Source organism: Macrobrachium nipponense, chromosome 19, assembly GCF_015104395.2.
Source record: "Macrobrachium nipponense isolate FS-2020 chromosome 19, ASM1510439v2, whole genome shotgun sequence".
Taxonomy (NCBI): Eukaryota; Metazoa; Arthropoda; class Malacostraca; order Decapoda; family Palaemonidae; genus Macrobrachium; species Macrobrachium nipponense.
The window spans coordinates 54,969,750-54,989,151 of NC_061088.1; the positions used below are offsets into that span (position 1 = coordinate 54,969,750).

Genomic DNA, 19,402 nt, shown 5'->3' on the forward strand with positions numbered 1-19,402 from the left:
ATATTGTTGGATCTTCGTTTTCTTTCGAATTTATGGCATTCAGTTAGCAGATGACAGACTGTGACCAGAGTACGACAATGGTCCCAGTAAGGGGCCTGTCTTTCCTCACCTTGCAACATCAAGTATTTGAGTGTTAAGTATGTATGTCCTATTCTTAATCTTGCTAATATGACATCTTCCCTTCTTTGACATTGTTGTCTATTCTAAGATTTTACAGATGATTTAATATGCTTTAATTTATGACTTAATTCTAGCCATTCTTTTTCCCATTTTGATTGACAGTATTCATTTATTGTTGTTTTAATGTCATTGTAAGGTATTTGTGTTCAGAGGGGAAGGAGGAGTTGGAGGGGAGGTTGGAGAGGTGGAGAGCAGCACTTGAGGAAAGAGGAATGAGAATAAGCAGATCAAAAACCGAATATATGTGTTCTAGTATTACTGAGGACGGTGGAAGTAGCATAAGATTGGGTGGGGAAGAAATAAAGAAAGTACAGAAGTTCAAGTACTTAGGGTCCGTATTGGAGGATAGTGGAAGCATGGACCAAGAGGTGAGACACCGAATTCAGGCAGGATGGAATAATTGGAGGTCTGCATCAGGGGTACTCTGTGACAAGAAGGTCCCTCTGAAATTGAAAGGAAAGTTCCATAGGACGGTGGTCAGACCAGCAATGTTATATGGAACAGAAACAGCAAGTATGAGGAAAACAGAGGAGAAGAAGATGGATGTAGCAGAAATGAGAATGTTGAGATGGATGTCGGGAGTAACAAGGGAAGATAGGATTAGAAATGAGTATATAAGAGGATCAACAAAGGTAGCTGAAATATCGAAGAAAATACAGGAAGGAAGGCTTCGATGGTATGGACACCTATTACGAAGGGAGGAACGTCATGTTGGAAGACATATGATGGAAATGGAAGTGCGGGGTAGAAGGAAGAAGGGAAGACCAAGAAAGAGATGGCGTGATTGTGTAAGGGAAGATATGGAATTGAAAGGTATAAATGAGAACGAGGCACAAGACAGAAATCGGTGGAGACGACTCATTCGTAATGGCGACCCCATATAAAAATGGGTTTAAGCTAGGAAGAAGAAGAAGTCTTATAATTTCATAAAGTTATACAGTAAGCACTGAATGGCCTTTGCTGCCCCAGTGCTTGGTGTTACACCTAAACTTTATAAAACCAACCAACGAACCAATCTCTCTCTCTCTCTCTCCTGTTAAGATAGTTGCTTCAGTTACATTGCCAAGCATTTTTTACATTCTATATTTCACCTCTTCACACCCCCAATTCCTATCAGAGCTGAACTTGGACCTAAATGACATCAGGAGTGTTTCTATTCATCCAGCAACCTCAAAAATATGGATTAGACACTAATATCTAATTTTTTATTTTCACATATCACCACCTTCCCACCCCTTCTCGCCCCGACTTCCTATTGGGACTCAATTTGGACCTAAAGGATGTAGGGAGTATCACCATTCATCTCGGCAACCTTGAAAACTATGGATTAGACAGTATCTGTCTTTTTTTGTCCTTTTTTCATGTTGCTCCTTCCCACCAACCCCCTCCTGTCAGGGCTGAACTTGGACTTGAAGGGAATTGGGAGTGTAACTTTTCATCTCTGCAACCTCGAAAACTATGGATTAGACCAGTGGTTCCCAACCTTTGTCACTTGGAGGAACCCCTGACACAATTTTTCTAATCCCAAGGAACCCCCAAATATATATACATATCAGTCTGGGCCATGGAAAGTGCAGTGGGACTTTCTGAGGGAACAACACAGTCGTTCCTTCTTAAAAATAATAATTTTCAGAATTTGGTGGATATATATATATATGGTATATATATATATATATATATATATATATATATATATATAATATATATATATATATATATATATATATATATATATATATATATATATATATATAAAGGAAGCATGAAAGACAAGTAGAAAAATAAAACTAAAGTTATAAGTTGTAAAGGTGTAAAAGACTTTTTGTGTATTTGCTTTTATTTCTTATTGTATAAAATACGCAATATGACTGTTTTTACAATTCTTTAACAATAGTAGTTAGATGGGCTAAACCTTGAAAAAATTATAAATAAAAAAATTACCATAATCATAAGTTTTAACTTCATTGTGATACTTGGGCTTGTTTGTCTTTGCATAGTTTCTTAATATTCGGGCGAATTTCTGACAAACACACCCGCAGGTCTTCCTCAACAGACAGAAGACGATTTCTAGATTTGCTTTTTACAGTACTTAGACATGAAAAACCTTGCTCACAAAGGTAAGAAGTAGAAAACTGGAATAAAATATCCAATGCCTTTGCTGAGATGACTGGGTATTCTTCTCTCACAGAAATCCAAAACACATCAAGTGGCACTTCATCAAACATTATCCTCAAGGTTCTATCACACTTTAGTTCAGTTATTTCGTCCTCTTCTTGTAAATTGAGCAGGGTTTGCGAATTTGAAGACAGCTCAGTAAAGGGATTTCTAACCCAATCACACAAATCTGATGATAAGGATGGGAAGTACTTATCAAGTTTTTCAGCCAGTGATTCCAAATGACTCGTAATTAAGGGTATGATTTCTTGATAATCAGTCTCGGTATCAAGTTGAAGTAAGAGTGGAAACATTTCAACATTGGCTCTTGAGTGATGTATTTTTCCAAACAATAAGTTTATTCTTGAAAGCAATAAGCCTGTCTGCCGAAGTCAGAACGTTTTCATGTCGACCCTGCATGCTGGAGTTCAGGTTATTTAAATGGTGATAAATGTCTGCCAAATAAGCTAATATCCTCTGCCAGTCTGTGGATTCAAGATTTTCATAAAAACTTACTTTATCGTTCTCTTTGAAAAAGAGAAGCAATTCTTCTCGCAGCTCTAATACGCTTGACAGAACTTCCCCTCTGGAAAGCTATCTGACCTCGGTGTGCAAAAGGAGTGTCACGTGATCTTTTTGCATGTTTTCACACGACCTGGCAAACATGCGAGACTTAAGAGGGCGCTGCTTTATGAAACTGACCATGTTAACAGTTGCATCTAGAACTTGCTTTAGTTCATAGCAAACAGTTTTTGAGACAAGAACTTCTCGGTGGAGAAAACAGTGAGTCATCATAACTTCCAGGTTGATTTCTTTACATGTGAAACAAAGCCTTTTACTGTCTGGAGAAGGACGGCAGTTTGACTGAGTGGGGCTCTGCAGGCGTGGTGGCGATGTGCAAGGACGTCGATTGGGGCGCAGGTCGGGGCGTTGGGGGACCACCTGGGGAGAGCATGGATCATGCCATGGGTCGGGGCGTTGAAGAACCAGAAGGAACGGCGATGGACAGCTCCCCGTTTTGAGCTGAGTTCTCCATGTCTGCCAGCTCACTCTTACGGTCGACAGGTGTCGTAAATGGTGGGCCAAACCGTGAGATAAACGGTGCTAAAACACTCCTGTAGAGGACGTGCCATTGTGAGTCCGCTAATGGCGTTGTGGTCGACTGCGGATAGGAGCACCAGAGAACCTAGACTGAGCGCCGTATGGGTCCGTTAAAGATTTTCTGGGGTAGGAGGCCTGAGCAGCTACCGTTCAAATCCGGGAGGTCACCAGTTGTGAGGACTGGAATCAGACAAGGGGAAGGCTCGAATCAACTTTATTGAACAGAGACGGTTGTATATGATGCAGCTGTGTGGATGGAAACGTAGTGTCCATCATGCACGCATATACAAAAAGGGATGAGCCCCCGCTATGATTGTGTTTTATCGCAGCTGAAAATATACATATATCTTTGTGCAGAGAGTACATTTTTACATGATATATATATCGGCAGATAGGCCGTGAAATGTTTTACATTTTATTATATGGTATAAAAAGTATGTGCAGAGGAAGGACGGACATTTGGCGAAATGCCATCCTTACAGTGTAATTGTAACTGCAATTTAATTGAAATGTAATTAATTACACATTTTTAAGGTAATTGTAATTGTAATTCTTTAAAGAAATTTCTGTTTAATATTAATTTCAGTTGCAATTGCAATTTGATAATAGGACTGGTAATTATAACTAACTGTAATTGGCATATAGCATTTGTAATTACTCCAAGCCTACTGACGGAAATTCGTTTGCTAAACAGATGAAGATGTCATATTGCAGATATGATGTCACCTGCAGAAATATTTCTTGGAAAGCAATGAAAATTTACAAATATCCTTATATTTTCCTGATTTATGTGACATAAGACGCTCTAATTTAGCTGTTAAAATGTCAACATAGTTAAAAAGACCACCTTCCCGCTTTGACAACTAAAGATGACGTGTATGGTATAAAAGGGGAGGAGCTTAGTGACGTCACTTATAACTAGCCAATCAGGACAAAGAAGTTTTCAATTATGGCTTGTTTTTTTTTTTTTTTTTAAATCATTGTCAGTATCAGTATCAGGAATATAAAAAAATCCTTTAAGCCTGCAAAGCTATTTTCTATTATACCGAAACTTGAAAAACAAAGGTAAAAATAACATTTTGGTTTGTGTTACCATAGCAGTCAATGGGGATGACGCTACCTTTCTCTAGATACCTTGGTACCACCAGTCTAGTGCTGTTGCAAATGCCCTCGGCCAAGGACAGATTGCAAATAAACATAAAAACTACGCCTTTCTTCAAGTTCAGTGCATGTGGGGGCAGCCCACCCAAGTTAAGTGTTCAAGAATGCTAGAGAAACGGCCATTGTATTTAAATGTATTCTTGAAGACATCTTCACGATTCCAGACCTTTGAAGCAGTCTTCAGCTTCTGAAGCATTCCTGGAGAAATGCCCATTGGATTATAACATCATCTTCAGTTCTTAAAGACTTAAGGATCCTGTGAAGCCATTCAAAAGGCATCTGGTAATTTCAATGGCTTTCGTCTCTGATTTCTTCTGCATAAAACTCTGTTCTTTAGTATTGTGCAGGAATTGGGGAAGCCTACGTTATTGGAGATAAAAGGCTTAGACATCGTCACTACCCCAGGATCCTTTGAAGTAGTCTTCAGCTCCTGAAGCATTCCGGGAGAAATGCCCAATGGTATATAACGTTTTCATAAATTCTGACAGGTCCCAGGATCCTGTGAAGCTGTCTTTAGCTCATAAACAGATCCAGAATCTTTCTTCAGAATAATTTCTTCCACTTTCTGGAGAAACGCCCATATTATGAAAACGTCTTCTTACATTCTTAAAGATTCTAGGACCCTGTGGCTGTGAAGCTGTTTTCAGCTCCAAAACAGATCCAGAATCTGTCTTCAGAATCATTTCTTTCACCTGCTGGAGAAATCCCCATTGGATTACAATGTTTTCTTAAATTCTTAAAGACTCCAGGATCCTGTGAAGCCATCTTCAATTCCTTAACGGATCCAGAATCTATCTTCTGAATCATTTCTTCCACCTCCTGGAGAACTGCCTGTTGAATTATAAAGTCTTCACAAATCTTAAAGTACGTCCACACTTGGAAACATTGTTGCAGTTTCCAAACGGAGTTGCCAAGTTGGCAATTTTGGTGCCAAAATCCTGAAAGTTGGAAACTTTTTGAGGTGGTTGGCAACATACCACCGAAATTGGCAACTCGTTGGCAACTTCGGTTATCAAATATATATTGTTGCTTTTCTGGACGATTGTTGCAAAATTTCTACTGCAAAGTCCACAATTATGCTTTGTCGCTTACCATCACAACCAGAATAGTTTGAAATTAACTTCTTTGCCAATACAAAGGTCAAACCTCCACTCTGACCTGAGTAATCAAGAATTAAGAACGACGTTTTTGCCGCCACGGTCACATTTGTTGTGTTGTGTTGTGTTGGAGAGTTGCTGTGATATTTTCCCTGATTTCATAAAATTGTAAGTGATATTACTACGATTTGCTGCTGTGTGTATAGTATCTCCTTTCGAGATAACAGGATTATAAAAATTGACGTAGACCTATAAGGGCGTATGCCTTTTTGTCGGTTTACGCAGCTTATAACGTTTGAATTATAGGCCTATCTTATATTCAACTTTTATTTTGGTTGTTGTGTTTATTCTTGTTTTTGTTGCTGATGTTATAGTGCTTGTAGTGTCTTCGGAAATTTTTCATATGGTATCCTAACATTGTAGAATAAACATAGACCTAGTCATAAAATATTGGCGCAAAGAATTATCTGCCTACTCCTGTTAAATGAAATTTAGTAATGCTTTAATTAAAAGTAATCGAGATCTTTATGAATATTGTCTGCGTTAGAATATTCTCCTAACAACAAAGAGAGAGAGAGAGAGAGAGAGAGAGAGAGAGAGAGAGAGAGAGAGAGAGAGAGAGAGAGAGAGAGAGACTGACTCAATAAGAATGCCCCAAAACCAAATGATTCATGGGCAACTCGCAGTCGCAGACTGTTTTGGATCATCTCATACATAACTTTCAGCTGTCATACATTTTTCTAATTTGTTAAGTATCTTATGATGCCTTCGTACCATAGCCTTCATTCTCATAGAAACGCTACAGCAGCCTTATATTTACTCGTCACAGCAATATAATTTATCCCTTTAGTAAATATATTTTCAGTATAGTTCATTGAAAGCAGTTTGATAGTTGGTGTAAGGCTGAGACAGTCCTAAGATTTGGTTATCCACGCACGTATGTGTATGTGCTCTTGCTTATAAGTGTACATTCCACTTTATGCATATACATTATATATTGTGGAGTTGAAAGTTTCAACTTGAAACTACTATATTAATAACAAGGTACCCTATTTCCAACAGATACGGGTAGAAAACCATTTGCAATAAGCAATTAATTAACGTGTAGGCCCATGCCCCGTCATTGTCTCAAAATATGAGAATTTTATGTGAAGGTATATGCCTTGACATTGCCTCAAAATATAAGAATTTGACGTGAAGGCCTATCCTTGTCATGGCCTCAAAATATAAGAATTTGACGTGAAGGTCTATCCTTGTCATGGCCTCAAAATATAAGAATTTGACGTGTAGGCCTAAGTCCTGTAATTGCCTCAAAATATAAGAATTTGACGTGTAGGCCTAAGTCCTGTAATTGCCTCAAAATATAAGAATTTGACGTGTAGGTCTAAGCCCTGTCACTGACACAAAAGGTATTTCAACAAAATCTATAGACTCCCACTACTGTTTATTTATCTCATCCTCACTGGTAGCTAACAGATAGATAGATGTAACTTAATGTGATGACACATTTGAATTTTGGTAGGAATAATGGAAAATCAGTTGTTGTTACTTATTGGGGCTTGGGGCGTGAGGGGGGGGCAAGTTGAGTCTTGGGGGGACTGTTGCCCCCCCCAGCCCCTCCCCCTAAATGACGCCCCTGACTGGGATAATAAATGCAAATCAAAAACTATTTGTATTAGTACAAAGTTTCAACACAACGATGTATAATACCCTGTGAAATTCAAGTTTCTCTCATTTTATGGCAAATGCACAGGTAACTAGGAGAAAATGTATATAAGAAAGGATGTTTTTGGCTAAATTAATCAAGGGAAATAGGGGTTGGCAACTTTTGGCACCTTTTCTAGCAATCATTGGCAACTTTTAGCCCTGGAAATCTGGCAACCCTGTTTCCAAACTTTTTGCAAAAAATGTTTCCTGTCCAGACCTCAGTTGTCTTTAGGATGCTTGTCAGTGCATTAGCACTCTATTCTACTTGGCTATTTTAATGCACTTAAGGAGGGATCAGAGAAAGAAAAAGAGATGGGTTAGGAAGTCTTTAGAAAAAGGAGCATGACATGCCAATTTGCCTCTGGTGGAATTGAAAATAGATACATAAAAAATTTGCTAAGAGACTTGACTATGTTTTTTACTCTTATGATCTTCACTCCATTAAAGACTGTGAAAAGAAATGAATATCACCACAAGGTCTAATAGAACTAAGTCCTACCTTAATGGGTGCTCAACAGGAAGGAGGAAGAGTTGCGCTGTGCATGCTTGCTCGTCAGCTCAGTCAGAGCCTTAATATATACATGAGATAATTTTGTCAAACTATTTCCTGATTAATTTAGATCAAATACAATTTACATTTCTACTCCCCCTGATCCCAACTCCTTGATGAGGTGGGGGGCTTAGGGATCCACTGTAGAGAAAGTACGCCCCTTTATGCCTACGCTCTCTGCTGTGGATCCAACTGAACATTGGGACCTTTAATGCCTTTACTCCTCCTCTAAATTTTCCCCCTTACCTCCTTCTTCTTTCGTTGACAACCTTGGCATGGTTTTGGAGTATTGAATTGACCGTTCTTTTAATTTGGTGGAGGGTGGAGTTGGACGGCATGCCACTCCACCCGTAAAACTAAAGTACCTGACGTGGCTGAACGAGGGGAAATTTTTATGTCAAGCCATGCCCACAGTGCTGGGTCCGATCTCATGGGACTGACGACCCTTAAGGCATTGTGGGTATACCATATATCCAGGTGAGTGTCCCAGGGCAGTTACCACTGTGTAACAGCATTGCTCCTCCCCCAGTTGGGCCTCCCTGGTGAGAGGGACCTCATCCTGGACGAAATTTAAACTTTTTATTATATGGAAAAATTTTGAAAATATCGCCACGACTTCTGGCACGGATTTGGACCATTCTAAAGGAAGCTCAACTCACAAAGAGCAGGTTGGTATTAAAACGTTAATACCATATACTAAACCTAGGAAACCTCAGTACCATCATGACTCAACCTTGACTAACTTTTACTCCCTCTTTGGGAGTGGTCAAGGTTTCTAACCATGGAAGCTGAACAAAATATTTCAGCCTTGAAATTAGAAAATTTTTTACTAAATAGACATCCAACAGTAGAAATGTCGTCCAGAAAAATAAAAGAGAAGACTTGGCTTATAGAAGCCACAACAAAAAGCCAGTCAGAAGACTATTTGTCTTTAAAAATTATAGATACCATTAATGTTAAAGTGGAAAAGCATGATAATATGAACAGCACTCAGGGTACCATTGTACTTCCTAACAATAACGACGAACCAATTAATAAGAAAATACTTTTAGACTCTCTCAAAAAGAGATACCCCAAGGTTGAGGATTGTGTGGTTTATGATGTGATAAGTAAAAGAGGCAATAAACAAATACTAAAAATAACAAAAATAAAATTTGAGGGTTCAGATCTACCTCAGAAAATTAAAATTTTATGCCAAAATATAGAGTTAAGACCCTATATTCCAAAGCCACTGCAGTGTCAAAATTGCAGTAAGTATGGACACACAAAGAGAAATTGCAGGAATGAACCAGTATGCGCTTACTGTGGATCTTGTGGTGAACCTAAATGTGTAAACTATGATCAGAATCATCATGCAAGATCCAAAGAATGCATCTATTACATATACAATACGGAATTAAAAATGTTGAAAGAAAGAACAGGCATGTCTATAACAGAGGCTAAATTAGAGTTGAAAGTGAGAGGAATTCAAGATCCTGCTAAAAAACGTACATATTCTTCTATAACAGGAACCAGTAATGAAACTAAAAAACGTACAGATAGAAGTAACAAGATACAGCAAAGTAGGTCTCAAGAAGTCAGTAATATACAGGCAAAAACTAAGATAGTAAAGAATCAGGAAACAGGTGCAAATGAACTGGATAATATTCTATCAAATTCATTTGAAGTGTTAATGCATATAGAAGCACAAGAAGATGCTACCACAGAGGTGGAAGGAGGAAGTTGTGATGTACCGGAAATTAAAGAGAAAAAAAGACCTTTAGAGAGAACACCACTCAAAACAAAGAAACCAACTATAATTAGAGAAACATGGGTCAAACCAAAAACCAAAGATATGAAGAAAGAACAAAAACAAAATAAGAACATACCTCTATCTCCTAAAATAATAATAAAACCTATAGATGCAGAGATCCCAAACACCAAGGAAGTGGAGGGGAACCATATATATCATGGATGATGGTGACTATGCCAAGGGTAAAGAGATTACCCCATCACCAATAATCGGTACAACAAGAACAAATAAAGCAGTAGACATACATGACAACACATGTGGCTGCAATGATTGCTTTATTGCATTGTGCAATAGTAACAAAAATATAACAAAAGATTGCTTAACAAACATTATAAGAAATTTTATGAAACATAGAAAGAAAGAGGCCACCGATTTAAACACCCATGAAAAAGGATGTATGCGTATTGAGCACTTAAAATATTATAAAGATAAACAACTGAATGTGGTAAATAAAATTTTAGAAAAAATTCAAGTTGAGAATCATACAAAAAAAAAAAAAAATACGACTGATATAACATAATATTTTCAATAGTTATATTATACAATGGAACGTAAATGGTCTACATACCAGATAACACCTGGGAGAAGTACAAAGGTTATTAAAGGAATATGAACCAACGATATTATGTTTACAACATGTCAATAATACAATAGCAAAAATAGGTTAATATACCTTAATATCAACATCACAGGAAGAAGAAGGAAATTTAGGTGCAGCCATATATGTACATAACAAAGTATGTTATGACAAAGTACCTGTAAACATTGCTGACCTACAAATATCGGGTGTCAAAATTCGAATTAAAAACGATAATTATATCATTTATAATTTATACAACCAACCAAATAAAAATTACGATATTGATAAACTTGGAGAATTAATTAAAAATGCCAAAGAAACTATATTAATATTAGGGGATTTTAATGTTCACAACCCAATATGGGATTGTAACTGTTCGAACTCAAATAGAGCAGGAAGTAAAGTAGAAGAACTTATAGATCCAAATGAAATGTGCTGTATAAATGATGATGAAGTCAGCACATATTAAAAAACACATGGACATTTTCTTCTGTAGATTTAACGCTATGTTCAACAAGTATAATTGACAGATTAGATTGGAACACAATTGATAACTTGTACTCTAGTGATTATTTCCCAATATTAATTTCCTTTTTACAAAATAATCCAGCAAAACATGTTCCTCACTATAACATTTATAAAGCAGATTGTGAGCGATATGAAATGCATTCTAGAAGTATAGCACCATTTGAATATCTAAAAGACTATAATGAAACTTATAAGTTTCTTGTTAATTTCATAAAAAATGCAGCTGATAATGCAATACCAAACTCAAAACCCCATTAAAAAAAACGCAAAGTTCCATGGTGGTCCGATAAGCTAACAGGATTAATAAATATGAAACACTCAATAGGGAGACGATTGGATAATTTGAATAGAAATTTCCCTAAAATAAATAAAATGTTACCAATATTAGAAGGCACTTTACAAAAAATGACTATATTGTTGCTAGAAATTGATATATTAAAGCCTCTATACAACAAAATATCTGCAAAATTTAAAAAGGAAGTAATTCAAGGAAGAAAAATTACTTGGAGGATACATGTATCAGATCTCTCTAATAATACTCCCATACAAAAAATATGGGAAAAATTCAGGAAAATCCCCTCGAGTAGGTTCCTTCACGTGGTGAGGGGGTAAGGGATTCTGCCTTCAAGTTTACGAAGGCCGGATCCTGACGGAACGCCTACAAAACTTTTGGCATTAACTTGCGTGGACATTTCCACTTTCGAAAAATTTTACTGCTTGGGTGAGTCTGAGAGGGGTTCGTGGTTTGGAGGGGGTTTGCATTCGAAGCTAATTGTGGGAGTTGTGGTGGTGAGTCGCCACCCAATACGGTTTGGACCCAAGAGATGGTGATGGGATTTTCCCATTGCTATCTTAAGGGCGGAACCATCTCCAGGGATCAGCCCATCGGAATCCAGGGGGGGCTGGTTTTTGGGATGGGACTCCTGGCTTTTGTCCGAAAGCCCACCAATATGTTTGGAGTGGGGAGTCTGTCCCCATTAGTGGGTGTAGAACTCCCAGCAGGCAGATTGGCTTATACCTAGGCCACTGCAAGCATATTGGTGCTATTCCGAAAGGGTAGGGTATGGGGCAGACCGTGGGAATGCAACTTCTACGTGTGCCATTGGTGGAGAATGTCAGACCCTGTCTGGTCCGTGATACCTTGTTGGTCTTCCCAAGCAGCAGTTGTGTGTGTATGTTTCCCCCCCCTTTTTTTTTTCTTCAAGCTCCCATGACTAGTCTCTCTGGTACACTGTCCCCTGGATCCCCCGACTCTTTGGCACCGTTGATAACCTCAGGCTTGGATAAGGACCTCCCTTTGCCATCCCCAACCTTCTCCAATGAAAACAACAAAGATTCTTTGATTGTTACTACGAGCCCTTATGTAGTTCAGAACAGAGGAAAGAATATTAGATTTAATAATAGAAATAGGAATGCTAATCATGATATTGGAATTTTACTTGGATCTCAAGAACCTGAGACGTATAACAAATACCTTTCCCTTGACCTCGACAAAAACATAAAAGAACTGAATATATTTGATGTTCATAGAGATATTGTGAAATGTATTGGCAGAGAACCAAAGATAGCCTCTCAAGGTGAAGGAAGCTTGCTTGTAGCAGTTTCATCACCAGATGAAAGTAGAAAGTTACTATCTATTAGAGCTGTAGAGGGAAGTGCAGCAAAATGCACTCCTCACAAAACGATGAATTAGTCTAAAGGAGTAGTGTATAGTACTGAACTCTTACATTATTCTGACGACACTCTCCGAAAAGAATTTGCTTATCAAAAGGTGGTTGATGTGAGACGAATCAAGAAAAAAATATTGGGGATATTACATCCAACGCCAACTTTGATACTCACCTTTGATTGTTTGAGACTTCCTAAATTTTTGAAAGCTGCATGGCTTCACTTGCCAGTCAGACAGTATATTCCCGCTCCCAGAAGATGTTTCCATTGCCAAATGTTTGGCCATCTAATTACAACATGCAGGAAAAAAGAAAGAAATGAACCAGCTATATGCTTTAACTGTGGAAGAAAAGAACATGGGAATTGTGAGCTTACTCCATGCTGCCCTAATTGTGGGGGAGACCATAATGCAGCACATAAATCGTGTATCAAATACCTCATTGAAAAAGAAACACTTTGTATCAATTCTCAAGAGCACATTACCTTTAAAGAGGCAAGACAAAAGACTTTGCAGAAATTCAACACCCAGAAGTCATTTGTAGATGCAGTAATAGGAAATGGGGAAAGACAAAAGAAATTGAATCTGAAAAAGTTCAATGAAGGTAAAGAAGAAAAAATGGATGCTGGTACAATTGCCAACAAGAGGACTTTAAGTGAAGAGTCTGTAACAATGCCTGAATCAAAAGTTAAGCACATTGAGAAAGGGGATACACCCCCAGAAAAAGTTAATGAGTCAGAAAAAAATTTAGTAAACCTTCATCATCTTATGGTTCAGCTGACCCTCTTGGAACATCTAAATTAATTGAAAATGAGGAGTCATATCCCACTATCATATCTTACAACGCAGCAGTAACAAATGTAGAACCTAAGGCAAACAAAATGTTAAACTCAGTTCAGCGTGGTTTAGACAATAAAAGTAGACTAGCTGAAAATGATAAACCAGATACTACAAGGGTCGAGGATAATACTAAAGATACTGCTGTTTCAAATACCATCATAAGTAATCACTTGCTACAATCAAATGACCCTCTAAATACTCCTTCGACATCTGGAACTGTACCAAAAGTCCGTCACAAAACTCAGATGTCATCTACAAAGAAAAAACACAACAAAACAATCTTGGACAGGGGATCATCTTCTAGAAAATAGGTACTTTCTCTGCTATATTACAATGGAACTGCCAGGGACTTTGCACTAAATATGAAGAGCTATTATGTTTGATTAATAGGTATAACCCAGTATGCTTAACGCTACAAGAGACTATGCTAAGCAACAACAAAATGCTTACTCCCAAAGAGTTTTTTGCATTCCACTCCCAGTTCCCATTACAGGGAAATTCGGGTGGAAGTGCTCTTCTTGTAAGACGAGATATTGCTCACTCAAAAATACAGTTGCAAACTCAATTACAAGCTGTAGCTGTCAAAATTCACTTGAAAAAGATGTACACAATTTGTTCATTGTATCTCCCTCCTAATAACCCAATACTTGAACGACAGTTAACACACTCGTATGAACAGCTACCTCGACCATTTCTTATATTGGGAGACTTTAATGGTCGACATGAACTTTGGGGTGACATTTTAACAAATCAAAGAGGAAACCTTATCTTATCATCAGTAGAAAATTCAGATATGACCCTTTTGAACACTGGGAAACCCACCCATTTTCACATTCAGACTGGTACATTTTCATGTATTGACTTATCCATCACCAGTTCTGATACACTCATTGACTTCAACTGGGAGGTATTGGATGATCTATACGGTAGTGATCATTTTCCAATTGTCATCAGAACTGAGAAATATGAGCCAGTATACAGAATGCCTAGGTGGTGTACCAATAAAGCAAATTGGCCCCTTTTCCAGGAACTTAGTTATATTGAACTAGATGCAAAAGATATGCCAACAATAGGAGAAGCAGTGTTCTACTTAACAATGATTTTTATGTTTGCAGCAGAAAAGGCAATCCCAAAAACCAGTGGAAAATTGCATAGGAAGCCTGTTCCATGGTGGAATGTTCAATGCAAAATAAGACATAAAGCCATGAGAGCAGCTTTTACTAGGTACAGAAGACATCGATGTGAATGTTACTTGATCTCCTTTAAAAAGGCTCGAGCCAAATTCAGATGGCAAATTAAACATGCGAGACGAGAATCATGGGTACTTTTTATGTCAACGATTACCTGGAAAACAGCTATGACCAAGATCTGGACGGTTATCAAGAAAATAGCAGGAAAGTACAATCCTAGTCCCCTCCCTGTTTTAAAAGTCAATGGTGACTTTATAACAGACTCAAAGGCTGTAAGCAATGTTTTTGCTGAACATTTTGCAATGATATCAAGCAGGGATGAAAATTCTCCATTCTACAGGGAGAGAGTGTTAGCAGAGTCTGAAACACTTGATTTTACTTCTTTTAAATCTGAATCATATAATATGCCTTTTGCCATGGAGGAATTTTTATTTGCTCTTAGTAACAGTAAAAACACTGCACCTGGACCTGATGAAATTTTATATGAAATGATCAAGAATACTTCAAAGGAAACAAAATTTTTCATTTTAAGTATTATTAATAGAATTTTTAAGGAGAGCGATTACCCTAGTGTTTGGGAAATAGCGACAGTTTTACCCTTTGTCAAGCCTGGTAAAGATTCATCTGTCCCTACAAGCTATAGACCAATAGCTTTAACATCCTGTTTTTGTAAACTTATGGAAAAAAATGGTAAATTTTAGGTTGGTATGGTTTTTAGAATCAAAGAAGATTATATCATCATCTAAGTGTGGCTTTCGCCGTATGCATTCTTGCACAGATGTATTGTTACGTTTGGAGAATGCAATTTGTCAGGCATTTGCTTCCAAGCAGCATTATGTGGCAGTTTTCTTTGACCTAGAAAAGGCCTATGATACTACGTGGAGGCATGGAATTATGAAAGTCTTGCATGAAATTGGTCAGCGTGGAGAGCTACCACTTTTTATTAAAGTTTTTTTAAAAAACCGTTATTTTAAAGTGAGAGTAGGTAGTACTCTGTCTAATTTGAAAGAACAAGAGGAAGGAGTGCCACAGGGAAGTGTGTTAAGTGTCACTCTTTGCCTTAGCCATAAATGGGATAGCCTCAAAAATTCCAAAAGATGTAATGTCAACAATGTTCGTTGATGATTTATCTATTTCGTGTGCTGCATCTAAAATGTCTGTTGCACAGCGAAAACTTCAGTTGGTAATAAATAAAGTTAACAGTTGGGCAGCTGAGCATGGTTTTAAATTTTCCTATGCCAAAACTGTTGTTATGCATTTCTGCCGTATCAGAGGGGTTCATCCAGACCCAGATCTGTTTTTAAATGGACAGAGACTAGCATGTGTACAGGAAACAAAATTTTTAGGCCTCATCTTTGATAGCAGGTTAACATGGGAAGCTCATCTCAGGAGCCTTAAAGTCAAATGCATGAAGGCCTTAGATGTTTTAAAAGTCCTAAGTCATACAAATTGGGGGGCTGATAGAAAGAACTTGTTACATGTTTATAAAGCAATGGTTGCTTCAAAATTGGCATATGGGTCAGAAATCTACTCATCAGCTACGACAAGGAGATTAGATACTTTGAATGCAGTTCACCATGGGGGAATTAGAATTGCAACAGGAGCCTTTAGATCCTCCCCAATATCTAGTTTATTAGTGGATGCAGGTGAACTGCCCTTAGATTTGATAAGAAAATTTGCCCTGTTGAAATATTGGTACCGCATACAGAGAACTCCTGAGTCCTTAGCCTACAATACTGTATTTAAAAGCAAATTTTGAATTTATGAAAAATATGCTTCATATCCAAAGCCTTTTGGATACAGGGTAAAAATGTGCATTAGAGGAGCTCAATGTAATAAAAGGAAAAGTAATTCCAGCAAAATTTTCAAGATTCCCTCCTCCATGGAAGTTGCCCTCTGTGAAATATTGTAGATGGTTTTCTGGTTGCAAGGCAGACTGTTCAGGTGATATTCTTAAGCAGAAATTCCTTTGCCATGCTGAAAAACATGATAACTCGAGGCAATTCTTTACCGATGGCTCCAAATCCAGTGCAGGCGTTGGGTTTGGAGTGGTATACCCTGACAGTAGTGTTAGTGGTGCACTACCAAGTTGTGCTTCTATTTTTACTGCTGAACTTTTTAGCATTTTAACAGCCCTAAAGAAAATTGTAACCTTAGAAGGAGATAATTTTACCATTTTTAGTGATTCCAAGAGCGCCTTGGAAGCTTTGGCATCTTTTAATCCAGTACACCCTGTAGTACTGGAAATAACAGAGTGGTTGTTTTTATTAAAACAAAAACAGAAGGCAGTTAACTTCTGCTGGGTTCCTTCACATGTTGGTATTGTTGGAAATGAACGAGCTGATGAATTGGCTAAGTTAGGTACATAAAAAAATCCAAGAAGTATCGCTATTTCTTGTTCAGACTACATTCCTGAAATTAAAAAGACGGTAGAATCAGTTTGGCGATTCTATTGGACAATAGAGAGTAATAATAAAATGAGAGAACTCACCGATGTAATCAACCCCTGGCTTTATATGTTAGAAGACCGTCGGAAAGAGACTGCATTATGTAGGTTACGGATCGGCCACACACGGATTACTCATGGGTTTTTAATGAACAATGACCCTGAACCATTTTGTGAGGATTGTCTTGTTCCCCTCACAGTAAAACATTTAATAGTAGAATGCCCCAGCTTAATATCAGCAAGGAACCGTCATTTTAACGTAGTTGGAAGAATGGATCTTAAACTGGACGCCATTATAGGCAGAGATTTTAATGAGGATAGCCTTTTTAGTTACCTTCAAGAAGCAGGTCTTCTTGAAAAAATTTAGGTTAGTTTGGTCAAGATGTTTGAGTTTGTGTATGTATTAGTATGTGTCAGTGTATATCATTTGCTTTCAAGTCTTTTTACTTCAGGAAATTTTTATGTATATAAAGTTTACCTTCAATTGATATCATATTTATTACCATATATAAAGTTTTAGTACTTTTAATATCTATTTATTTAGACATAACTCTGTAGAATTTGGAAGTATGCGAGGTGCCTGTGCTGCTTGCATTTTTGTTTACAATTAATTTGAAATAGGTGTGTAGGTGAGATAGGTATTTCGTGTGTTTTTGGGTTCTCTGTAGTTCTCAGACAGATTTTATGTAAACATATTTATAGCATTTTAATTGACTTTTTCCTTTGCAATTCCTTTTAATGATACGGTGTCAATAACCTTGTCGTTGCGACGCCAGTAAGAATTAATAAATCAATCAATCAATTCAGGAAAATAAATGGTACCCATGTGAAACCACCCAGGCATGTCATATTAAAAGACGGAAAAAGAATACTCGATCCAAAAGAAATAAGTAATATAATAGGAAAATACTTAGCTAATGTAAGTAGTAATAGAAATTTAGATGACCACTTCCGCACAAAGAAAAGTAATATAGAACTAACAACAATAAATTTCGAAACAATAGAAGACATATATTATAATAGAAAATTTAATATGGAAGAGTTGGAATATGCTCTCTCGAACAGCAATAAATCTGCTCCTGGAGGTGACAATATTTGTTTTGAGATGATCTGCCACTTAGCACCTCTGGCGAAGACATACTTGTTGCAATTTTATAATCATTTATGGCTTAGAAATTTATTTCCTGATGAATGGTGTAAAGCAATAATAATTCTTATCCCCAAACCTGGAAAAGATCCAAGTAATGCAAATAACTACAAACAAATTTCTCGAACAAGTTGCTTATGCAAATTGCTAGAAAAAATGGTAAGTGCTCGATTAACATGGCACATTCAAGAAAATAAAGTCTTGACTCCCACTCAATTTGGGTCACGGTGCAACAGATCTGTGTTAGATTCTCACTCTAACCTCAAAGACCATATATGTAGAGGATTTGAGCGAAAACAAATGACTGTAGCAGTCTTTTTTGACATTGAAAAGGCTTATGATACTACATGGAGGTACCCTATATTATAAACTTTACAAAATAACAACATACGTGGACATTTACCTAGGTTCATCCAAAACTTTTTAACAAATCGTAGTTTTCAAGTGAGAATTAATGATGTATTGTCCAGAACATTTCCACTTGAAAATGGTGTTCCACAGGGAAGTGTCCTTAGTGGCACACTGTTTACCCTAGCCATTAATGATATTAATAAAAATCTACCGACTGGAATTAAAAGCAACCTATACATGGATGATTTTGCCATATATTATTCAGCCTCTCGTATTAAACATGCAGAACGCATCATTAATAAAAGTATAATAAAAATAAATGAATGGACCTCATCTGTAGGAATTAAGTTATCCATACATAAGACTCAAGCAGTAGTGTTCTATAAAGATAAAAGGTGGATGAATGGTGAAGTGATAGATTTAAAAATCAGAAATCATAGTATACCAATTAGACAAACTGCAAAATTTTTAGGTTTAGTGTTTGATACTCACTTAAACTGGAAACCCCACATAACATACTTGATATCAAAATGTAAAAAAGCATTAAATCTAATTAGAAAATTATCAAACACTACTTGGGGAGTTGATAGACAAACCCTTACATTACTGCATAAAGCAACAGTCCTGTCTATTGATTACGGTAGCGAAATATATGGCTCGGCCTCAGACGCAGCACTGAAAACGTTGGACCCAGTTCATAATGAGGGCCTTAGAATATGTTCTGGAGCCTTTAATCATCACCGACCTCTTCTCTACAGGTTGAATGTGGTGAACTACCTCTCTCTCTCCATAGAGAGCTTGTAACAATGAAGAGTGCTCTGAGAATTAGGACAAGCGATTCTCCAACAAAAAAATTATTTGAACTCAGAGATATATTTATAAACAATCATCCACCCCCTTTTCCAATTAGAG

General features: G+C 37.3%; 1 protein-coding gene across 1 annotated transcript; it reads right to left on the reverse strand.

Annotated features, from left to right (window-relative positions):
- Positions 1-2,141: 2,141 nt before the first annotated feature.
- LOC135211724 (protein FAM200A-like) lies at positions 2,142-2,648 on the reverse strand. The gene has a single exon (XM_064244971.1). It carries the CDS (start codon positions 2,646-2,648, stop codon positions 2,142-2,144), a length of 507 nt encoding a protein of 168 aa, XP_064101041.1.
- Between the last annotated feature and the right edge of the window lie 16,754 nt (positions 2,649-19,402).